The following is a 23033-nucleotide window of genomic DNA, read 5'->3' on the forward strand; positions in this document are numbered from 1 at the left end:
TTTCAAGAGCTCACAGAACACAGCTGCAGGGACCTCCTCTCCAGTTTAAGATGTTAGCTGTCTTGAACTAGTTTTACTTGGTCTTGACAGGAGTTGTGCAAACGGCCTCCTCCTGCCCAATTGCCAGATTAGATGGGAATTGAACAGGCACACTTTACATCTGACTATTTTACATGTTATCTAAGGAGTAGATGTTGCTTGAATTTTTTTTTATGAAGGAGAAGGAGGTATAAAATACACTGGGAAAAGCACAAAGTGATTGCTGCTGATTCTAAATTCCTAAAATTGGAATAGTTACTGAAGCTAATACATTGGTAGAGCTGCTCTGTAGGCTGGCAGTGCTGCAGGATGAGGAATCTAGACAGGGGAAGCACAGTCCATGATAACTTGGGAGCTTCCAGAGGATATGCGAGTGCTGCTGGAAGGAATATTTCACACTTCCCAAATGGATGCTTTCAGCTGAAGGACAGGAACAACAGCAAAACAATCCATCTAGAGATGCATGTACTGTAACAGTGTTGTAAACCTTTGTACCACAGACTGGAATCAGAATAGAGAGGACTTCTTGTATACTTCCTCTGTGCATATCTCTATATGAAAATAGAGATACTACTATCTCTATTTTCATATTAAAATGCAAATTTTTGTCTTTATTTTACTGCTGCCAGTTTTCAAGTTACTCTTTTTCAATTTATTTGAACTGAGACAGTTCTTAATCTTTTTGTGCTGTTTCTCTGCTATAACAATACAGTCTCATGTGACTGCTTGACAACTCTAAATCCAGTTACATCTAATTTAGATCTTTTAGAATGGTTTCACACAGCTCCTGTATTTGTCTCATGCCTGAGTACTGACATACAGTCAACTTGAGCTGGCTCCCTTTTGATAAAAGCTTTCCCAGGCCAGGATCATTTCAATAACTAGTTTTAATATAATCTGAAGTAGTTTTTGTCTGAAGTAAATGAAAAAGCTACCACCAACTTTCCTGAAACATAGGGAGATTATAACTTAGGGCCACATTATCTGCTCTAAGAAGCAGTTAAATGTCTATAGTTTGCAAAAAAATATTTTTATTACATAATTTTGTTCTTTATAGTCTCTCTAAACACAAGAAGGATTATTTGTGCAATCCCAGAATATGCATCACTAGTTGATTCATGTAACATGATAGTAGAAGACTTGGCCAGAATAGCCAGGTATTCTGAGGTATTGGACATGGTCTTCAGTTCTCTTGTTCTCTTTTATTTAGTGCTGGAGATTAAAAGGAGATATGTTGTGTATTTTAGCTTTTTGTGGATTAGTGATTTATGGGATTGGAATAAAAAGGAACCTTTGGGCTGGAGAGGCTGTTGGCACTAGCAGGCATTTGCAGAAAAATGACCTTTGACTTGTTTGGTTCTCTCATAGATACTCAAAGAATGTTAAGAGGCTGAGGGAAACTTGTCTAGGGCTACACTACAAATGTGGCTGCCATGTGGTTTCCTACCATTTAGTGTCAGGAGAAATTCACCTGAGGGAGGAATTTTTGTGATTCAAGCAAGGGTGGCTCAATGTTCGTGAATCTGGACCATGTGGTCCAGGTTCCAGTGTTAAATGACAGAATAATAAGATCACAGCAAGGGCTCTGGTCTTTTATGTATGCAATTCTGAATTGGGTCAGTGGCTAGTAAAATAGCAATAAATAAAAATAAAATTTGAATTCCAACTAGACACACCCAATATTAAGGGCTGTAGCAATCACCTTACAGTTGCACTTAAGCATAATTTCTAAAAGCTCAAGGCAGTCTAGAACCCAGCTAGTTTTCAAAGTACAATACTTGAAGGGCTCCTGTGAAAAGCAGGACGGTTCTTTCTAACCCTCAACAAAATAAGCAACTGTGAACTTCTGCAGAACTCCTGGTTGCACATTTAAGGCTGTACATGATGCTGTGTAAGGCTCTGATGCTGTTGGGATACTGTGAGCAGCTCAGAATCCAGGTTGTGTTAATTGGCACTTGCATGATTTGTGTCTCCCTCACTGAACATTTCAGTAGGTCTCACTCCTCAGAAAGGTAGGAGAGAACCTGGATTTAGCAATTCTGCTTTTATTGCATTTCGTAGGAAGGCTCTTAATCCCCTGGATATAGCAAAGAAGCCACATTTGACAATGCACCCCTTCTGTTTCAGAGAATTTCTGATACAAGGTTGAAAAATTATGTTGTAAACAAGAAAAGAGATCTTCAAGCAACAAAGCAACTTTCTGTCTCCCTGCCGACTCCCAGTTTGTAATGACTTCTTGTGATGGCTGTCATATTGTTCTAATAATTGTTATTGTAACTTAAGCTCAGCCAGTACATTGAGTTCTTTAGGCTGGCATTTTGACTGAGTTTGAACAGAATGCAGAATTGGTGAGCTGAGAAACTCGTGAACCAGCATAATGAACACCGCACAGGGAAAAATAAAAACTGTGATTAAGACAGCTATGAATAGAAGAAAAGAAACACTGCCTCCCAGTCTGTTCCTTGGGAGTGATTTCCTCATAGCAGGAAGGAACATCAGCAAAGTGAGATCACTGTGCCCAAGGGCACAGCAGCCAGGCATTTTTGGGGTTGATGAGTGAAGCATGAGGTAAGCAGGCTGCAGAACCAAGGAAGCAAGTCAGAGGCTACAGCTTTTTTTTTTTTTTTTTTGGGGGGGGGGGGGTGGTGGCTAAAACAACCCCAAAAATCATCCAGGCAGGGTCAGCAGAATCGGACCAGTGACGTAGATCTCAGTGGATGAAAACGCTCCTGTGGAGAGCAGGATCTTCTCCAAACCACCTCAGTGCAGGTAGGCTTGCCAGTGCAGCTTGGCCAACAGACTGCTGTGAAAAATCTAAGAAAGGTATTTCTGACCTGCTATTCCAAATCTATGACAAGTTTCACACATCCAGACCTTCCTCTTGTGCCACAAGTACTCCAGGTGAACTGTTCTGACCTCATCAGTCTGCAGGTTTCTGTCCTTCACCTTCACCTCCTGCTGATAAGCAGGGTCACAGCAATCTCGTATCCTCCCTGAGGCTGATCACAGCATGTGCTTTATTAACTCAAACTCCTGGCACTTGTTCCCTTTTCCTACTTGTGTGTCAGGATGGGTTTTATAAATTCTGTTTCATTTCCTAAAGCCTTAAAAAGCATTCCAAGCTTATCTTCCCTGCAGTCTCTGTGAGGCCTGAGGCTCGTGCTGCACTTCAGTGCTCATGTACCTGGCCTGCCTTCTTCCAGTGGTATTTTCCTTCTTGGTGCCAGATCACCTCTCTTACTTTGCCTAAGGCCATTTTCAGCCTGCCCTTGCCAGTGCCTACAGCCTGGTGCCAGACTGTGCTCCTGAGCACCAGGTGCAAGATCTGTTGCCAGCTCTCACCCCAGAGGTGAAGGAGAGGTAACTGCAGAAATATCTCCTTACTGAGAAGGAGAAATTCTCACTTCACTGCTGCTCTTGGTTTGCCAGGTCTGTGGAGTGGCTTGTTTTGTGTCATGGGTGGTTTTTCTGGAGCTATGATTGCAAGGCTGAGACGGGATCATTTCTTGGTCGAATGGTCACCGATCTTCCCAGTGGCTCCCCAGCCAACACAGCCAGCTTTGAGATGCCATTTCCATTGTTCCCAGAATGGTCATCAGTGCTGCACAGAGCCGAACCCTCAGCTTTCTGGCAGAACTAGAAAAGGCAAGGAGTAACAGTCTGAAGCCTGAGGAAAACCAGGGGTGGCCAACCTCTCTTGCAAAGTGGTCCACCTCCTAATTCTGCTACTGTCATATCAGGATTTGTCTCAGCATTTGCACTGGTGTTTTAGCAACTGAGTGTTTCTATGAGACTTGACACCTCTGACAGACATACAATTACAGTGGATTCACCACCTTTTAACATGGAAATACCTCCATGCCACTGTCGGCTCAGTGAGCCCTCTGCTGGACAGAGGAGTTTTGGTCCCATCCACCCCTCAAAGAAAGGGGAGTTAAACTTGTACAGCCCAGTGTAAAAGTTTAACAGCATCTGCTTCTCATCCTCGTGTCCCTTGTCGCTCTAATCCGTGACTCATGGGGCTGCAGGCTGAGAACTGATGGCACAGCATGAACTCTGACCTGGGTATTCTCTGACAGCAGATCAAACACAGAAGAACTAAAAAAAAAACCCCAAAATTGAAAAAAACCTAAGTACTTTTTTAGCTCACGGTCAACTATTGTGAATGCTGGATGTGCACCATGCCTCTCAGGAAACTCCAATTGTTATTATATTATTATTAACCACTAATTACTAAACTAATTCGTTGAGACTAGATACCTGTCTTCTAGATAACTGAATTTGGTAAGAAGAATGATCTTACTTCTGAGGTATATTAATCGACATGTAACTGCCAAAAAAAAAAAAAAAATTACAAATTAGTAATTTAGTTGAGTATTTCAAGTAGAATGTTGCTTGGGTATTTTGCCAGTCCAAAGACCCAATATCTTGATTAGATATTAACACTGCTCTCTCCTCACCACTGAGCCAGTTGCACAGTCAGAGAGGGTTGTCAGGTTGATCAAGTGTGATAAATATGTGGTGACTACTCCTAACTGTCTGTTTGACCTTCATATGTCTGGAAGTAACTTCCAGATCTATTTGCTCCACCACTTTTCCAGGGATTGAGGTGAGGTTGACCAGTCTCTAGTTTCCCATCTCCTCTTCCTTCTCACCATTCTTGAAGTTAGAAGTGACATTTGCTTTCTTCCACTCCTTGAGAACCTTCCCCTGCTTGCCATGACCTTTTAAAAGTTATTAAGTGTCCTCAAATGGCATCAACCACTTCCCTCAGCTCTTGTGAGTGCAGCCCATCAGGTTCCAGGGACTTGTCAGGGTCTGGTTTATTTAAATTTTCTCTAAACTGATCCTTCTCCAGTGGCAGGAAGTCTTCCTTGTCCTGCATCATACAATGGCCTCAGGTGCCTGGGATTCCTAAAGGCAGATATAACCAGTGAAGACTGAGAAAAAGTTGGCATTGTCAGCTTTCCCATGTCCTTTGTCACCAAGTGCCCTGCCAGTCACCAGTGGGCCCACCTTTTCCCTAGTCACCTTTTGGCTGCTTATTTACCGTAGAAACTTTCCTTGTCGAACCCTCATATCCCTCTGTAAATTCAATTTCAGGTGGGCCTTGCCTTTCATAACAACATACCTGCATATTCTGGCAGTATCTCTACATTCCTCCTGGGACACCTTGTCCCTTCTCCCACCTCTTGAACACTTTTTATGCTTAATTCTTACCTGGAATTTCTTGCTCATTCATGCAGGCCTGCTTCTACCTCTGCTTGGTGTCTTCCTTGTTGGAATAGACAGTTCTTGAGATCAGAGAAGGTGATCCTCAAGAATAGGTCAAAAATGTATGGAGATTTCTTAAGAGTGTCATTATTTTTGATGGATGATCTAGCTAGGCAATCACCTCAGCTGTTGTGAATTAATATAAACAAAGGTTCACCAGAGGTCCCAGAATGCCTGCAGGAAGACTATTTGCTGGACTTGATTTTGAGACAGCAGTTAGCTGGTGCATGCTGAGATCTCAGTATTGGTCACACACAACAGTGTTTTCCTTTCTCAAGATCAAACAAACTCCACAAATCTTCGTTTTAGAGAAGAGGGTTTCACCTTTGGTTAGCAAGCTGCAGCTTTTCTGTAGTCTCTCCAAGACAATTCTGTTCACTTGGCCATCATCTGTGTGACTCTAACAGCCCTTTGCCTCGCCCAGTTCTCACTGTGGGCACATCAGAGTTCTGCAGCAGGAGGTGGTCACTGTAATTAAACCTGAGACACCTGACCATGGGTCAAGCAAGGCAGAGCCTGTTGGGACTGCACTTGTCGTGGCCCATAAAGTCACCATCCCTTTATTAGTCAAATTCCATCCCTGGCATTCCTTTTCCTGGTAACTCAATTTTCTCTTTGCACTGTAAACAAAAACTCTTGTAAAATCCGTGGGCAAGCTTCCAGAATAGGTAGCTCAGGTGCCAAGAGCAGCACAGCTGTGGTAGGAAAGGTCAAAGCAATGAACAGGACATACACGCACTCACCTGTACCTCCTAAAATGCCATCCAGCTAAAAGAGGCCAGTCCTGTTTTCTCTGGAAATGGATCACTTCACATTGACATCCACTGTCACCTTGATTTCCCCACTCACAGTCCCTGCAGAGAGCACAGCTGCCATGGTGCAAGCGGCCCCAGGCTCAGCAGGACTCAGTTGGGTTCATTCAAACCACCCTAATCCCTACATACAGACTTTGTGGGGAAGGAATGGTGAAATTTCCAACTGTGTTGGATACACCCTTTTCTATTTTGCTATTCATTGTAACAAGTGACTCTCCTGAAAGAACAGAGCAAGTGCTGTGCAGCACTGTTGTTGTGAAGTAGTTGAGCCTTGGCCCCAGCCAAACCATTTTTAGTTATTTTTACCAGAGCCCTCAGAGTGGGACCAGGCTGGAATTACCCTCACTGGCTTCACCTGGCCTTTCCACCTTCAGCTGCAGCACATCAGCTCCAAGAGGGTTTATAAGCTCCAGTCTGAAGGTTTGAGGGGAGAGGTGGGGTAGGCTTATATCTGTTCTTTGTTGTCTTGTTTGGATTTCCTGGACCAACTTGGCTGCTGATCACTGGATGGGTTTTGTTGCTGTCACCATTTCAATGCTGCTTGCCTGGATCGGGAGCCCCACCTATTAGAGCCCTTAGGAATTCATCAAGGACTGGAAGGTAAACTGTGCTAAATTGGAAAAGAATGGGGAAAGAAGAAGCTGAAAAGCTAAATACCAAGATAGCAAGGAATAGATAAAAAAGGACTGTGCTGCACTAGATTAAAACCAATCATATGATTAGAAAAGTGTGTGTGGAGCTCATGGACAAAATAGAGAGACCAATCAAGCAATGTGAGATCTCATGCACAGCAGTTGCAAAATGTATATGTACTGTATTGTGTAAAAGTTGTAAAATGTATAAGTAGAGTAGTATGTAAAAGTATGTAAAATGTATAAGTAGTGTATTAGGTAAAAGTTGTAAAAGGTGTAAGTGAGATAGATAGGTAGTGTGATATGTGGAAGTTATAAGTTATAAAATGTATAAGTAAGTGAACTGTATAAGAATGTATAAGTAAGCAAAGTGTATAAGCAAGGTATTATGTCAAAGTTGTGAGATGTGTGAGTGGAGTGTATTTTAAACAATAAGAAGCTTCTGTGTAATCACTGATTTGCTGATCAGAAGGCATGAGTTCCCACACACTGTCAAGAATCAGTCGAGGAACCAGGGGTGACTTTCCCCTCATCTTTTGGCAACCTCTGTGCACTGGGGGTATCAGCTGGCACAGCTCACAGACGCAGGGTGAAGGTCACTGGCACTTTGAAAAGAAGGAAAGACGGAGGCTGAATTTTGGAAGGAGTCTGGGCACTCCAGGCACCACGTGCCTTGGAACAGTCTTTCTCTCCTGAGACCCACAGCACATTCATTTCTGTTCCCCAGCTCCTCTTTCAGCCTCATCCAGTGTGCTTCATGGGTGGCCCTTAAAGATGCAGAAAGCCCTAAGAAGAACCTTGAAGCTTTGCTACATGGTCAGTCTCTGCCCAATCCTGATCTTCCTCTGTCCTTCACCTGTTTCAAGCACCAGCTCAGGAACAAAGTGATACTTTTGTGCTGCTTGCTTTGCTTTTCATCATTTTCTGTGTCTTTAACACTCCTCTGTGTTCAGACGTTATCTTCTGCCACCATCTATCTACTGCACAATCAAAACCATTCCAGCTCCCAAAACCCCTCCCAGGTAGATGAGATTCTCTCCCATCTTGATATTCATGCATGATTTATCTTGCTTCAAGCAGAATTATTCTACCTGCAGCAGGCAGAGGAAAAGAGGGAACATGTTTTCTTCTGGCTTGCTGCTTTCTTTTTCCACTGTTCTAGACAATGACACTCTGAATTGTTTAAAGTAGGCCTAAGCTCAACCAGCAGATTTGGAGAGTCCATTGCCTTCATGAATATGTTAAATACATAAGAATTTTAAGAGCCAAAAAGGTTTTCTGATAGTAGTGGGTGAACTGGAATACCATAAATAAGAGAATGCACTGACAGTCTGAAACACACATCACAGGTATGGGACCAGAGTTCCCTTCTGCATTATGGACAAACCCCCACAAATTTACATGAAATAAATTCAGAAGCATAGCTTGAGATCTGTTGGACTATTAAGTCACGCTAGTCCTTGACATGCTCTTAGCTTCTGGAAACATCAGCCCTTCTCATTTTTAAAATCCAATTTCCCTCGTTAAAGGCACACATCTCTCAGGTAAGAGATAAGAGGTGGCTTAATCCTTGTCTGTACATGCTTTTGGGAAAGCCTCTCTGTTCCAGCTTCTTGGTAAAGTCTTTTTTCCCCTCTTGTTTTTTTTTATAACAGCATTCTGCATTGTTCAGATGTTGGGACATAGAACTCTGAATGACATCCCTGGATTAGAGAAATGAACTCAAGCAAATTGCACAGATATCTAGGAGGGACTCATTGCTCAAACAGAAGTGTGGAGGGCAGAGAATAAAGTGGTACAATTTATAGAGAAGCCATCAATAGAATTCACAAGAAATAAGAGATGTCTTAAAAGAGATTTTCTGGACATGGCTGAAAATCTGAATTTGGCTGAGAAGCAAAGTGGCATTCAATAGCAGAAAGTGGTTATTTAATGTTCTGTATCTAATAGCATCCCATACCTTAGAAGGAATACAAGGGCACTCACTAGTTGCAAGCAATTTCTGCCATCACAGCAATTACTTCTTAATCTATCCATCAATACCTATGAAATCATACTTTTAAGTGTTGTGAAGGGTAACCATGTCTCTTTGATAATGTTTGACTGACACCACCCATTTAATTTATCTAAGCCTGTGAGCAGCCAAGATGTATTAATTACTTTTAGTTACCGTTTCGAAGCTGACAAAGTAGAAAGGTCTGTCTTCACATTATCCTTGTCCTGACCTATTCTGACTCCTAAGACCTTAGCTGGTGTTCTGGTCCTGCTTTTCCTTAATTGATAAATTGTGTTATAGGTGGGAAAGCTGAAATGTCAAGACTAAGATGATAGAACTCATTACATTTTGTAAAGGACGTTTAAAGCTAGTCAAGTATGGAGCAACAGCTCAGGCCAAAGGCAGATGTGGTGCTACCCCACTGTGGAATGCAATCCAGCTAACTTCTAAAAAAGAAAAATGTAGGGTTGTGTTGTTTATTTTTCCTTTTACAAGATGCATTAGATCTTGGGAGTTTGCATAAATAAATTTTGAGTGTAAACCAGGATAAAAAGCACCTTGTAAGGTGCATAGAACAAGGAAAATAACCTTACTTTTTTTTTTTTTTTTTTTTTTTTTTTTTGCCAGAAACATTTTCAAGAGATGATTATTCTGTGAAAGAAAGTGTTGAATTTCTGACCAACTCTAGTAATCCTGCTCAAATGGAACTTCTGTTTTGTTCTTTCTGGAGAGAGTCCCACAGAACCTAAAATGACCTTTCTGTAGCGTTTGAAACTCTTCATCACATTCTTTTCATGTGATCTTGATTACATTTTTTACTCTTGAGTAGCACAGGGAAAAGAGTACACAATTAAAGATGCTTTGAGATCTGTGCTAGAAATATATGAAGGAAGTGGAATGTGTTTCTTTGATACATAACAAGAATTAGATGCAATTTTTTCCTTCTTTTGAAAAAAGTGTTTCCCTGCAGCAGACACAAAATATTTGTTTATTTAAAAAATTTTGTTGTGGATCTGTCAATACACACAGTGTACTCCAGCAGCTGGAGTTACTACACAGTTTTTTTCTGCCTTCAGACACTGCTGGGTTTTGTTCAATAGCCTACAGTATAGATAAAAAAATCTAAGTAGCAGCTGTGCAAAAAGGGCTTGGGGGTCCTACAGACAGGTCATGTGTGAGGCAGCAAAGGGTCCTGGCAGTGATGAAAGCGAAGGCTAGGCTGCACTAGCAGGACAGCTACAGCCAGCAGACACAGGGCAGTGATTACTGCCCTCTACTTAGCACTTGTGAGACCACATCTGGAATTCTGTGCCATGTTTTGGGCTGCTAAGAGAGAGATTGACAACTTAGGGGGAGAATATAAAATTTATTTCTGTTGGAGTACTAAGTTGTAGAAATTGGAAGTAAAAGAAATTGCTTGGACTATCCCACAACCCCTATTTTTACTTTGAAATTGAGTTACAGTTCATTTAGAAGGTGCAGTGCAGGGTACAAATTCAGTTCATATGACTGGGAGCCAAAAAAATCCCTACCACTTTCCTACGGGAAGCATATGCTTCCTTTGACTTACTGAGTAAATCAGGCACTTAAGTAACAGGTTTAGCCTCGAGGTATTTGTGCAGCAGCTACTTCTCAGCAGTTACTGTCCCCAGTAACTGCTCATTGGGTTTTAGCCAGTTGCTTTGCTGATTTTGCTTTATAGTTGGCCAGTAGTAAGAAATCTCATGACAACAGACCTAAAGATTTATCAGATTTCCTTGAAAACAACTTCAGCCTCCTCACACTGGATCTCCCGCCCAATCCTCAAAAGACACTACCATATACTTTTCAAACACAATACTTAGAAGTAAAACCAGTAGCTGAACTCGACAATACAGGGTTTAATACAGTTTCTTTTATATGAGAGCTTAATCTGCCCCCCTTCCCACAATCTCTTCAAGTACCAGTATAAGGTACACATTTCTATCTTTTTCTGTAAAATACCTGTAACATCACCTTTTTTCACTGTGCCTCCTCACTTCCTTTACCTGCAAAATTGCTAACCCAGATGTATCTGCTGTTCCTACCTAAATGTGAAACCCTAAATTTGTGTTTAGTTCTGAAGCTTAATGTTTCTATTTTGAAGTATCTGCGTTGAAGACAGCCTTGTATGTCTCAAAGCTTAGGATGACTGTTACAGGGAGACGGAGGAAGATCTGAGAAATACCTGGCACATTGTTGGTAACAGACAGGTGAATATATGAACTGGAGCTCAGTTACACCTATAGTCAATTTCAGTAGCATGATATTCAGCTCCTGGTGATAGCCAGCTTTTTGCAGATAAGGCAAATGACAGCAGAGATGATCATCAGGATAAAACAGACAAATATTCAGAGCTTCTGAGGTTGGTATAGTAAGCTTGTCCCTCCTCTTTTCTCTTATTTCGTTTTCAGAGGTCTCAGCAATATGGATAGAGATGGTATCATCCCCCACACACCTGTGCATCTCTGCTTGTTTCACCCTGAGCACTTCTGGCAAGACTGTAGGAGTTATCTTTCACAATGCCATGTTAGATCTGGCATCTATCTTTGAGGGTGAATGTCCTTCAAGGGACGGAAGAGCTCAAATAATGGAGTTTGTGAGCTGACCAACATGATCTGATGGTCATCTCTGCCCAGGGCAGAGCCATTGAAGCTGTAGGTGATCTTTAAGGTCCCTTCCACCCCAGTCATTCTATCATCCTATGGTAATATTGCCAAACTACAGGAGAAGACTGATTAAGTAAGAGATCAGTCTGAATAGATTGTGGGTTTGCAGGCTGCAAAAAACCCCAACCCTCACCTTTGCTCAAGGAGATCTTTCCTGCACAACCCTTGTGTTCTGTGTTACAGCTGTACACACATCAGGCACTGTGGTACCTGGCTTGTCCTCCTTTGGCCCAGGGATGGATGTGCAGCCTGAGGTTGAAGATTTCCCTTCTTGTGAGAAAATCTAGATGGAAGTCGAGGGTGCAGATTAGGAAGCTGGAATGGAGGGGCAGGGGTGCTGCCCATGCCACGCCTCCTGCTTCGGGAGACGCTGGATATGCAGGAGTCGCCTCTGAGGCCAGGTAAGCAGGGGCAGTTCCCACCTTCTTCCTCATGAAGGACAACGAGGACGAAGCAGGTGCTGTCGCCGGGCTGACCCTGAGCCCTGTGTCTCCTCTCTCCTCCCCGGGTCCACAACGCGCCGCTGCTTTTGGCTTCTCCTCCAAGCATGAAGGGCTTTGACGTCTCCCGGCGCTGGCGCTGCCCCGCGGAGCAAAGTGCAGGGGGCGGTGCCGGGGCTGCCCCGCCGCGGCCCCGCTGCCCCTCACGGCCGCTCCCCGCGCTCGGGCGGGCGGGCACGGCGGCTCTCCCCGCCCCCGGGGCAGCGGGAAGGGGCGGCCCCGACACCTCCCTCCCGCCCCTAGAGCGCCCGTTGTCCGCACGGCCGGGAGGTAGCGGATCGTGCGGCGCGGGATGGAGGCGGCGGCCGCGGGACAGCCGCGCTCTCTGCTCAGAGCCCTGGCCAGGCCCCGGCCCCAGGAGCGCCCCGGCTGCTCCCCGGCCCCCTCCGCTAAGGCCGAGGCGCGGGTGCTGGTCATCAACACGGGCGGCACCATCGGCATGGTGCAGGACGTCAAGGGTGAGGGGCCGGCGGCGGAGGGGTGCCGGGGTGGCTGCGGGGAGCGGGGCTGGCCGCGACCATGGGGCCGGGGCTGCCTTGGCACGGAGCGACCGCGGGGACCCGGCGCGGTTTGCGGTGCGGCATCGCTGGTGCGAGAGGCTCCCTCTAATCCCCGGTTCCCGTCAGCTGGGTCACTCGGTGGCTCAGCTGATGGGCATCCTTGTGAGCGTCACAGCGAGCAGCAGCGGCTTTTGGCAGAGGACAACGTGTTTCCTGCAGCGTGAGTCCTTTCTGCCCTACCTCGCGCACTGAAAATGAAACTAATGTAATCGCACTAGTTATGCAGGCTCTTTTTAGCTCAAAATGAGCCACTGTCACCGGCCACCCAGAGAGCGTGTGCCTGGCATTCCTGCTGGGAAGAGCGTGGGCCGCTGGAGCTGTTGGCCGTGACAAGGATTTTCCAGTGGTGACCTGGCAGGCGCAGCGGATGCAAGTGTGGCAGCTGCCAGGTGTCAGGGTGAGCGAGATCAGATGCAGTGTCAGTGCTCACCTGCCTTGGGACAGGTTTCTGCTGCTCTCCCACCAGCCTGTGCCTTCCTTCATGAAATCACTGAAGAGTTCTGCCTTACCCTAACCAAGAGAGGGGGAGACTTCGATGAAAAGGCTAGATATGCTGAACTCTCTCCCAGCAGCTGGAAAATGTTTACATCCAAAACTGAACACTGGGATGTGCCAGTATAATGCCTGAATTTTATCTCAAGGCTTCTTAGGTACCTACAGGTATATGCTGTGTATTCTTAGGTGCCCCTAAATGTCAGCAGAAAGGTGCCCAAACTCACCTGACACCTCCGCAGGCTCCCAGTCCAGCAGCTGGTTGGAGTGGCACCTAAGCACCCCTTGATCATCATTCAACAGGCACAGATCCAAAGAGATACCAGAAACATCAACCCATTAATGTGTCCAGGGAAAAGAACGGATTTCAGTCAGGTCTGACTTGATGTAGGGCTGTGTTGGGTTAAGGGGAAACAGGGTAACATAAGAGTGGCAGTGAGAGGGAAACAGTCCAGTTTTGATCAGTATCCATTTAGTTTCTTTCCTCGTTTACTTGGACGGCAGTGGAGCGTGCCAGGGCTTCCACAGCTTATGTCTGTCTTGATTCAGAAGCATGGGTACTTGTGATCCCTACTAGAGTTTCATGCCCCTGCTGGAAATACTGTCTCTGCTTTCATTTGTAGGATTAAAACACTTGGGGCTTCATCTTGGAGCTGCCTAGACTTGATTTTTTTAAAATACATGTCCTTTCTTCTCAGAAGATGGTGAGTGGCTGATCCTTATTATTGTAGTAAAGATGCTGTAAGGTGTTCTTTGTTTTTTATGGCTGTCATCTTTGTTTTTAATCTGTCAAAGATGTAAAAAAAAAAAAAAGTCCATCTTTCAATGACATGTGGTGACTTGTCTTTCTCAGTTTGCATTGTTTATACTAAAACAATTTCCTACTTTTGTTGCCTCAGCTTTCTAAATACCTCTTTTAAGTAAATACATTATAATCATGTGTCTCATGCTTTTATGAATGAACTTTATAACCTCTTCTCATCTTGTATTTTTTTTCTTTTGCTTAACACATATCAATCATTAAAGCATGTGCAAACAATCTAACAGCTATGATCTAATGATGCTGACTTGCTGCATCCTGGTGAGGGTTTTGACCTGCTTTTCATACCCCCATCTAGCTGCAGAGCAGCCAGAGTACCTCTTTCAGAATATTTGGCAGTCTTGAGTGTTCAGACAGAAAGGGCATGGGAAAGGCAGCATGCTTCAAGGGAAGATACAATAGATGCTCATTTCTTCTATTAATCAGTGGATGGAAAGTGCCTGTTTTCAGCCCTTCCTAGAACTACAAGTGTTTTACTTCAAGCACAGTGAGCAGAAGTAGCTCATCTGGCACCTCCAGCACGTCTTGGACCTGTTGGAATTTCTGCACACCTGCATGTTAACTGTGCAGGAGTCATTTTCAGAGGATGAATAGTCTATTTCAATTTGTGTGAGTTGGATGACAACCAGATTCAGGTGCAGACTCTCTCAGTATACATGTTTTTGCTGTCAGGCCACTTCAGTGCATTTTTAAAGTTTCTTACTCCTACTTATTTCCTCCTACATCAGTTTCTTTTGGCTTATCAGTGGCTCATTTCAGAAAGAGAACCTTACTGCACTCCAGAGTGAGGTTACTGTGATAGTGATCTTTCCATCAAGTTTGTGCTGGTGCCTTCAGGAAGATCTTTTCCTTGGGCATGTGGGCTAGGTCTCTTTCCTAGCTTTTACCTGTAAAAAGGAAAAAAATCCTCAACAAATCCAAGTAGAGCTAAGCTAAATACCCCTAGAAAGATTGCTTATCTTGGAATAGTCTGCTTAGGTGACTTAGTTATTTATGTGTCTTTTTTAGACATACTAGATTGTCAAAGGACTGGCTGCTGTGGTCCAAACCTTTTTCTGTTTGAAATCTATGTACCTCACTTCTGAAAGCTCCAAGTACTGTAGCTGCTGAAATTAGTATTTTTGTTCCCTGTTCTCTGCAGCAGCACAGGTTGTAGGGTACCTTGTTTGGCAGGTGGCTATAACTGTATTATCTATAGCACCAGAGTGAAAAGCAGAGTCCAGGACTGTAGGTGAGACAGAACTATGATTGTTCTCCTCGGTCACAGGTGCCTGTTTGCTGTTCTGCCTTTGTCCACCCGCTCTGTGATGCCAGGGCTGGCCAGCTAACAAGGGTAAGGACAGAAGTTGATGAGAGCTATTTGGACAAGTCACACAGTCTGCCTCTTCTCTGCAGGGGTGAAGTTGCTTCAAATACTTGGTCAACAAGCTTGGCTCACAAAAGCTGTTTTCCATGCATAATAAAGCAGAAGTGTTCTTAAAACTGTTGCACTTGATTTCCTCTGTGTTTGCTTCTTGAAGCTGTACAGCAGAAATCACTGCTAGAGGTGGATGCATGTGGGGGGCTGCAGAGGTTGTAAGTGGGTCATCTTGGATACATCTGCAGAATGCCTTGAAAAAAAGGTTTGCATTCACTGCAAGCAATTACAGAAAAATCCTGACAGATTTGTGATTAAGAGATGAGGAGCTGCCGTTTATAGAGAAGGGATTAAAGACAATTAACTTACATCAGCTCTCCAGTTCCTGTGGCAAATACAAAAAATAAACAGTCTAATCCATTGTTGATATTCAGAGCAAGATGAACACTGGGCAAACAGAAGAATAATCAGGAAACACCCAGGAAGCACTTGAATCTGGGCTGTGTTTCTGAGCCAAAATGACTCAATGCCCAAGTGCAGCAGAAGTGGCCATTTGTGACTAAGCTAGGAACATCCTTAATAGGAAAAGCAGGGATTATAGCTGAATGAATGAAACATCCAAGGCTTGAAAGTGTTTTAAGTATATTTTGTAAAACTAAGTATTCTGGCAGTAATCCAAACAAATCCACTAAAATGCTGTTGCTGTCCTTTGAGGAAGTTGGCTATGAAGAGGCCTCCTTCTTCATTTAAGGCAAGCCAGGAGGGAGATAAAGGAGTTCTTAAGTATTTTTCCGTCAGCTTGGAAAGTAAATGGAAAAAGATAGAAGTACTGTTGAAAATATTTTCTGTGTTTTGAGTATTTTAAAAAAAACCTTGCTGTTTGAAGGTGAACCAAAAATAATTAGATGCTAACTTGGATGAGAATCATGTTTAAATAAACAGAACTAGGAAGTAGGAGAGAATTCCCCGGCCTCAAATTAGAAATAACTTGAACTAACAGAAGTAGAATAATGAGGTTTAATAGTTTATTTTCCTTGTGAACAGATGATATGAAACACTGATATTAAACTGAACTTGACAGTAGAATTTTGAAGTCCAGAAGGAAGTACCTTGGAAGCTCCTTGAAAGAAAATTATCTCAAGAAGTCAGACTTCAGAAAAACAGGGTGGTTTCTGATTCTGGATGGCAGGGCTGTCCCTGTCGTTCCTGAAACAGGGAATTGGGAGATGAGTTGCAGGTTAGGTTCACAGGTGAACTCAGTTCTGTGATGCTGAGGACTGTAACATCAAAACATTAGGTGTCTTTCTGGCTAACAGAGAATGGCATGCAGATTCTGTATGGAATACCTGGTTGCAACCAGGACACCTGCAGGCCCACCAAACACTAAATGTGTTCTTAGGGTAGTTTAAACAGCAGCTGTTTTATGGTCCCTGCCACAGACAGACCCCATCACGGGCAGGGAGAGGGAGAGCAGAGTTTGAGAGGCATCCACGCTTTTAACTTTTTCTATTCAGTGGTTTATGCACCTTTTTAGCTTTTGTCAGTTCAGATGTTCAGTTCTAAACCTACTAGTGGAAAGTTACCTAGTATATATCACAACTTGATAGTACAAAATGATGCTGAGTGATTTTGAAGTCTTCTGCTGCTAAGTAGTAATAGTATCTATGGCAAATGTGGAAGAGAATGGTAGGTTTCTGCTACAGTTGCAAAACTTGGCTCCCTGTCCCTGCTTCTGATCAGTGTTTGCAGGCAAGCAACAATGAAAAATCGGTAAAAGCATAAATGTTTGATGTGGAGATTTGAAACATTATTTCTCTTAAATAAAGGATTTATTTCTCTTAAATAAAGGATTTATTTATATCAAGTCAAAAGAATAACTGCATGAATATTTTCATGGTTTTAAACTAACAATAGACTGTTTAATTTGGAAGGATGGGCAAACTGCTGTGTAGCTTGACTACTTCCCTCCTTACTGTGCCACTCGCTCCCTTTCCATCCCTGCTCCTTTATTTACTTCCTTTATTCTTTGTTTTTAAGGGCTTGCTCCTGAGGCCAATAAATTAGTAAACAGCTTGAAAACCATGCCGATGCTGCACGATGAGGTGTATGCCCGGGAAACAAAACTGAACAACTGCCATGAATTCCCAGAGAACACATTGGTGCTCCCGTAAGTACAACTTCCTCGGGGCGAGGAAGGGTTAGCAGGTGTCTTGTTGTTTTTCAGGTAATTACATCTCTAGACATTTGACATGAAGAATCCATAATGAGATTAGCAAAAATGGTTCTGTTAGTTCAAAAGAAAAAGGTCCACCATGTTTGATGTGATAGAAAATATGTGTTTGGATATATTTGCAATGAAGTGCCTTAGAACTGCCTGAGAAATGACTTTTAAGTTAGGCTACAAATAACCATTCTGGGCAGTCCATTCATGGATTTTTTTTTTTTTTTTAAATATTAACTTGCTGCTGTGCAAACATACAAGTATTCTACAGAAACTAAGAAAACTGTATCTACAGCTCCGTGGGAATTATCTTCAGCATATATCTGAAAAAGTAGCGTGTAATTAATGCATCTGTGAATATGCCTCATGCTTTGATTCTGCAGGCCTTCTGTTTTTGAAAGCCCTAAAAGCTGATTGTTTTTCCCAAATTTATGCAACATTATGATAATAAGTGATGGGCTTATAATTAATCTGCATTGCTTCTTAACTGTTGGGCAATGATTAATAAGCTTATAGATTTTATTTAGAGGGCAGTATGCTAATTTGAAATATTCCCTAGCTGTGATGAATGACTGTACCCCTGTAAATGTGCTAACTTTGCACAAAGAATGATTTTACACAGTTGCTCAAAAATAAATGGGACCATAGCTGGTGTGCTATAAAAGTAAAAATGGATATTCAGTAATCTTTAAAGAGAAAACGAGGATATTCAAAGAAAATACAAGGTTTGTTAAGTTTTTCTACTTTGTATTGAGGTCCCTATATAAAGCTTTAAAAGGTAACCACTTGAAAAGCAGATAGCAGGAAAAGGACTGAATGAAAAACTAATGGACTCCTGGTGCAGTAGTATTTATATGAATATACAGTTTGTGTTAAATATGATGCTTACACTAAGACAAATGGAGCTCTATTATGATGCTGTGCTTGAATAACTTTTGAATACTTAAGGGATTAGAAACATAACAGAACTATGCTATACACATAACAAAACCCCTGTGAGTCCTAAATATACTCCTCCTGGCACATCTTTTCTATGAAAACCAGAAAAGCTTAAAACAGTCATTCACTTCAAAAAACCTGAGGTTTAAAAACTAATCTTGTCTTGTTTTTCTGGCACTGCTGAGTGCTCTGGAGGTTATTTATGGCAATTTGCCATCTTGTCTTTCATGCTAGCTAAATGATATTTTAACTAAGTGGTTGAGAAATATTGTGAGTTCCTGAGGGGAGAAGATTTTCTGAACTTTGTATATCTGCATGTAATGTCAATATAAGAGGAATTACATGATCTCTTTTTAGAGAGAGGCATCAGAAGTTGAAGACAACTGGTTTCAGGTATCAGGATGTCATGTTTTATTTAAACAGCACATTCTCAGGAGAGCTTTCTTGTCACAGATTTTCAGCTGACTTCCAAAGTTACTCTTAGCATGTGTAAATGTGATATCCAGCAAGGCAGTTTTTCATGTGAAGCCTGACTTCTTAGGTACAGTATGTCAGTTTAAACACATTGTTTAAATGCTCTCTCTGCAGTATGCAACAGTCTTAAGGCTTCATGAGGGGAGCAGGTCTGCAGATTTTATTAGAAGCCTCAGGTGACTCGAAAATGGGAAATATTGTACCCAACTTTAAAAAGGATAGAAAGGAAGATCATGGGACCTGCTGACCTGTCAGCCTCCCCTCTGTGCAGGGGAAGGTCATGAAACAGATCCTTCTAGAAGCTCTGCTAAGGCACATGGAGGACAGGAAGGCGATTTCAGCTAGCACAGCTTTACCTGGACTTCTGTAAAACTTTTGATATGGTCCCCTACAACATCCTTCTCTCTACATTGGAGAGAGATGGATTTGATGGGTGGATTGTTAAGTGGATGAGGAAGTGGTTGGATGGTTACAGCCAGAGAGTGGTGGTCAATGGCTCAGAGTCATGATGGACATCAGTGACAAGTGGTATCTCTCAGGGGTCTATACTGGGACCAGTGTTATTTAATATCTTCATTAATGACACAGACAAAGGGATCAAGTGCAGCCTCAGCAAATTTGTAGATGACACCAAGCTGAGTGGTGCTGTTGACACACCTGAAGGATGAGATGCCATCCAGAGGGACCTGGACAAGCTGGAGAAGTGGGACCATGGGAATCTCATGTGGTTTAACAAGACCAAGTGCTGGTGCTGCACCTGGGTCGGGGCAATCCCTGGTATCCATCCAGGCTGGGGATGAACAGATCAGAGCAGCCCTGCCCAGAAGGACTTGGGGATGCTGGTAGATGAGAAGCTGGACAAGACCCAGCAATGTGCACTCACAGCCCAGAAACCACTGATGTCTGCCTCCCAAGTTGTATTTATTATTAAATTAAATTTAGGTATTTATGCTTTAAACCACATCAAGCCATGAACTTCTAAACTTGTAATTTAATTTCCAGATTCAAGATATTTTTCACCTAGATTTGGGGGATGGAGAGGAAAAGTGTGAAAAGTACTGATTTAAAGAAAAAATCAGAAGTGATGAGATGATATTAAGACTAAGAATTTTTTTTTCCAATTCTCTTTCTTCATAGTATCTCCAAGCAAAACAAGAGAATTTTTTACACAATCCTTGAGCTCTCACCACTGCTTGATTCCTCCAACATGACACCAGATGACTGGGCCAAAATCGCAAAGAAACTTGAGGTACAGTGATGTGGGATAACAATTCATTTTTCACTTAAACAAAACCAGCAGTATATCTAGTATGCTTAGCAAGATAAAACAATTCAGCAGCCCTATAGAGATATATTTGTTTCTTTAAATGTAAAGTACCTTAATTAGTTACTTGCAAAGTAACAAGTCCTGTGCTTGCAAAGTTTGCAGATTTTTTTTTTTACTTGAAAATGTTGTAAACTCCTTAAAGTTACATCATTCTTCCAAGGACAAGCCATGCCATGATTGCATACAATAAAATAAATAGAAAAATTGCAGCTATGATTGAATAAGGTATGTAACATGGAGGTTGATGTGTCCTAAAACATTGGCTTGGATTCACTGTCCAAAAATGTTTAATAAAATCCTTAGGTGTGAGTAACTTAACTGAAAGTTGCTTAGTTACACATCATTTGAGTGTTCAAATAGCTTAATAGTTGGCTATTGACATAGAAAATAATTTAATGTCTTTATGCCTTTCTTACTCTGGGCACACATGGACTGGATTAGCTTTGGCTTTGCAACCAGTAGAAAAAATTAGTACTAGGGTTAGGTTTTCCCCAGTGGAAAATGTTTAAAGCCCTAGATATTTCTGCATATATAGATAAACTCATTACATTCTTCTATAGAATAAAAAAATTAGCATTTCTGTGCTCCTGTCCCTTGTCTGAACTTAGCTATGTGCTTTTAAAAAAAGCAAAACTGCAAAACACTTCAAATGCTTCACACCAGGAATTCATACACAGCTGACAGAAGTAAATAACTGTGGGGTTAGGAAGATAGTGCTCTTCCACTCTGTGATAGTGGGCTTTATAGTGTAAATTCCCTCCTTCCACCTCGCTGTAGCAATGCATGAACAGTTCAATAGTGCAGGGAATGATGCTGAAGATTCAGGTAACTGTCTTTCACCTTTAGGCTCTCTAATCCTGAAACCACCAAACTTGCGAGGCTGCTTCTCCTCTTAAATGCATGTTGCCCAGGCAAAGAAGAGATGGAGGTGCTGTGTACATGGAAAGTCTCTGGGACGGAGCAGGGGTGCAGCTGGGCAAAGCCCAGGGCGAAGAGAAGGCAGCAATCCCATGCTGAACAGGAGAGAATTTTCCCTTTTCCTTATTGGCATATTCGTTTTTATTACAGAAAAAAAGTGTTTTTTTCTTGTACACAGAATGCAGGTTCTCTGTGTGTCCAGTTTTGTAATCCAGATGAAGTGTGCAGAGAAGGCAAAAAAAGGAACCTCCTCAACTCTCCAAGTTGTGTACAGACACTGCCACTTTGTGTTCACCTTGGACATGTGCCTGGCACTGCTGTAACATGCTGATGATTTTCCAGTCTAAAACCTTCCAAGATGTTTCTGTGGGATAGCTCCTTAACTTATCTTCTGATCCTTCACAGTATGAAGCTTAAACCAAACTATGTTCTTTTGCATCTGATAAGGTTCATAAGGCTGAAAACACTTGTGAGTGTACTGATTCAGAGAGGACAGCTGGCTATTTCTGTGATCTTGGCCCTTCTTGAAACCTGTTGCTGCTTTGGTGAATGGCTCCAGCATGGTTTTTGCATCACATTATAGTTTGGCCTTCAGAAAGACCTTGCAACACTGGCAGATGTGTTGGCTCAGTTGTTAGAGATAAGCAGATATCCCCTGAAGCTTCCAGTAGGTAGCAACAGGTAGACAGACATGAGTATCAGTGAAGAAATGGCAAAAGGACAAGTAGGAACCTACAGATGAGTTTGGAGGTGACCTTATTATCAGGAGGTGGCAAGCATGTGTGCTTAGTGTTAACATAAGGAATGTGATTAAAAAGAAATCTTGTTAAAACCTCCTTTTTCTTCCTCCTGCTGGCACTTCATATATCTGCTTAGAGTTCTATATAATCCTATCCATGCTACCAAGTTACATCAGAGACATCAGTGTCTCTCCCTACAGTGTTTGCTATGTCCATCATTCTTAAAGTAGCTGAACCAATTCCTTTTTCTTCCAAAACCCAGAAGATAATTTTATTCTAACAGGATGAGCAGTGTGATTCATGACTCTGCATTAAAAAAACCCCACCTCTTGTGTGGAATTGTATGCAAATTAAAATTATAATAAAATTCATTTTGATATTGCATGTGCCTGATAGTGTAAGGGCCTTCTCAAAAACCATCAGGCCAATGCCCATTAATGAACGAGAAGCCTCTTCCCGAGTTTCTGCTATGGAAAGGATGGCTTTCCATCAGAAGAGGGCACTCTGACACTGGTAGTTTGCTAACGGATTAAACGGACTGTTTTCCCCCCTATATTGTGACAGCCCTGGTTTGCCTAATCTGCTCCTGTAAATGGTGTAATCCCTACAGTAAAAGCGGCAACAAGAAATCAGACTATACGACTAATTTGCATATGTTAACATTCATGTTTAAAGCCATTGCTAAGCTTTTCTTAATTAGCAGTCTTCTGGTTTAAAAATGCTGCATTAATATGTATACATAGAAGAATCTCTTTGGCTGTTCTGTAATTAGAATTACTGGCTCTAGTGCTTAGTGTCCGATTAACCCTTAATTGTATTTAAACTGGGAACAGGATAACTTTAGGAGGAATTGTGTGTGCAGTACCCTGTAAAGCATTGTGCTGTTGCCTGCATCAGTGAAAGTAATGCACTGTGTATCTCACCTGCTGGTGCCAGGGCATTGCTTTAGCAGTGTGAAAACTGTCTCTTCACCTCCAGGAGCACTACGAGAAGTACGATGGCTTTGTGATCCTGCACGGTACTGATACTATGGCGTACACAGCTTCAGCCCTGTCCTTCATGTGTGAGAACCTGGGCAAAACTGTTGTTCTCACAGGATCTCAGGTAATAGAATTAATTTGAAGTTGAAGCAGGAATCCTCATTTTTGGTTTTATATGCAGAACCTGGTTGTATCCTGATTATCACTGTACAGCTTAGCAGTGCTGGCCAGGCCCCTGGCCAGGGTGAATCGTCCCAGTGCT

The 23033-nt window shown here is 42.5% G+C and overlaps 1 protein-coding gene across 5 annotated transcripts in view; it reads left to right on the plus strand.

The window, feature by feature from the left end:
• Positions 1–7205: 7205 nt before the first annotated feature.
• The window catches only part of ASPG (asparaginase), a 49554-nt gene continuing 33726 nt past the window's right edge, over positions 7206–23033 (plus strand). The window contains exons 1-6 of one of the 5 annotated variants that reach the window (XM_069018396.1): positions 7206–7782; positions 9384–11844; positions 11990–12401; positions 17210–17339; positions 19944–20055; positions 22770–22895. In XM_069018396.1, the coding sequence (XP_068874497.1) occupies positions 12236–12401; positions 17210–17339; positions 19944–20055; positions 22770–22895 (534 nt within the window). In that variant the 5' untranslated portion in view covers positions 7206–7782; positions 9384–11844; positions 11990–12235. The other 4 variants (XM_069018399.1, XM_069018395.1, XM_069018397.1 and 1 more) reach the window with 4 other exon arrangements.

This window comes from Aphelocoma coerulescens, chromosome 5, assembly GCF_041296385.1.
Source record: "Aphelocoma coerulescens isolate FSJ_1873_10779 chromosome 5, UR_Acoe_1.0, whole genome shotgun sequence".
NCBI classification, from domain to species: Eukaryota; Metazoa; Chordata; class Aves; order Passeriformes; family Corvidae; genus Aphelocoma; species Aphelocoma coerulescens.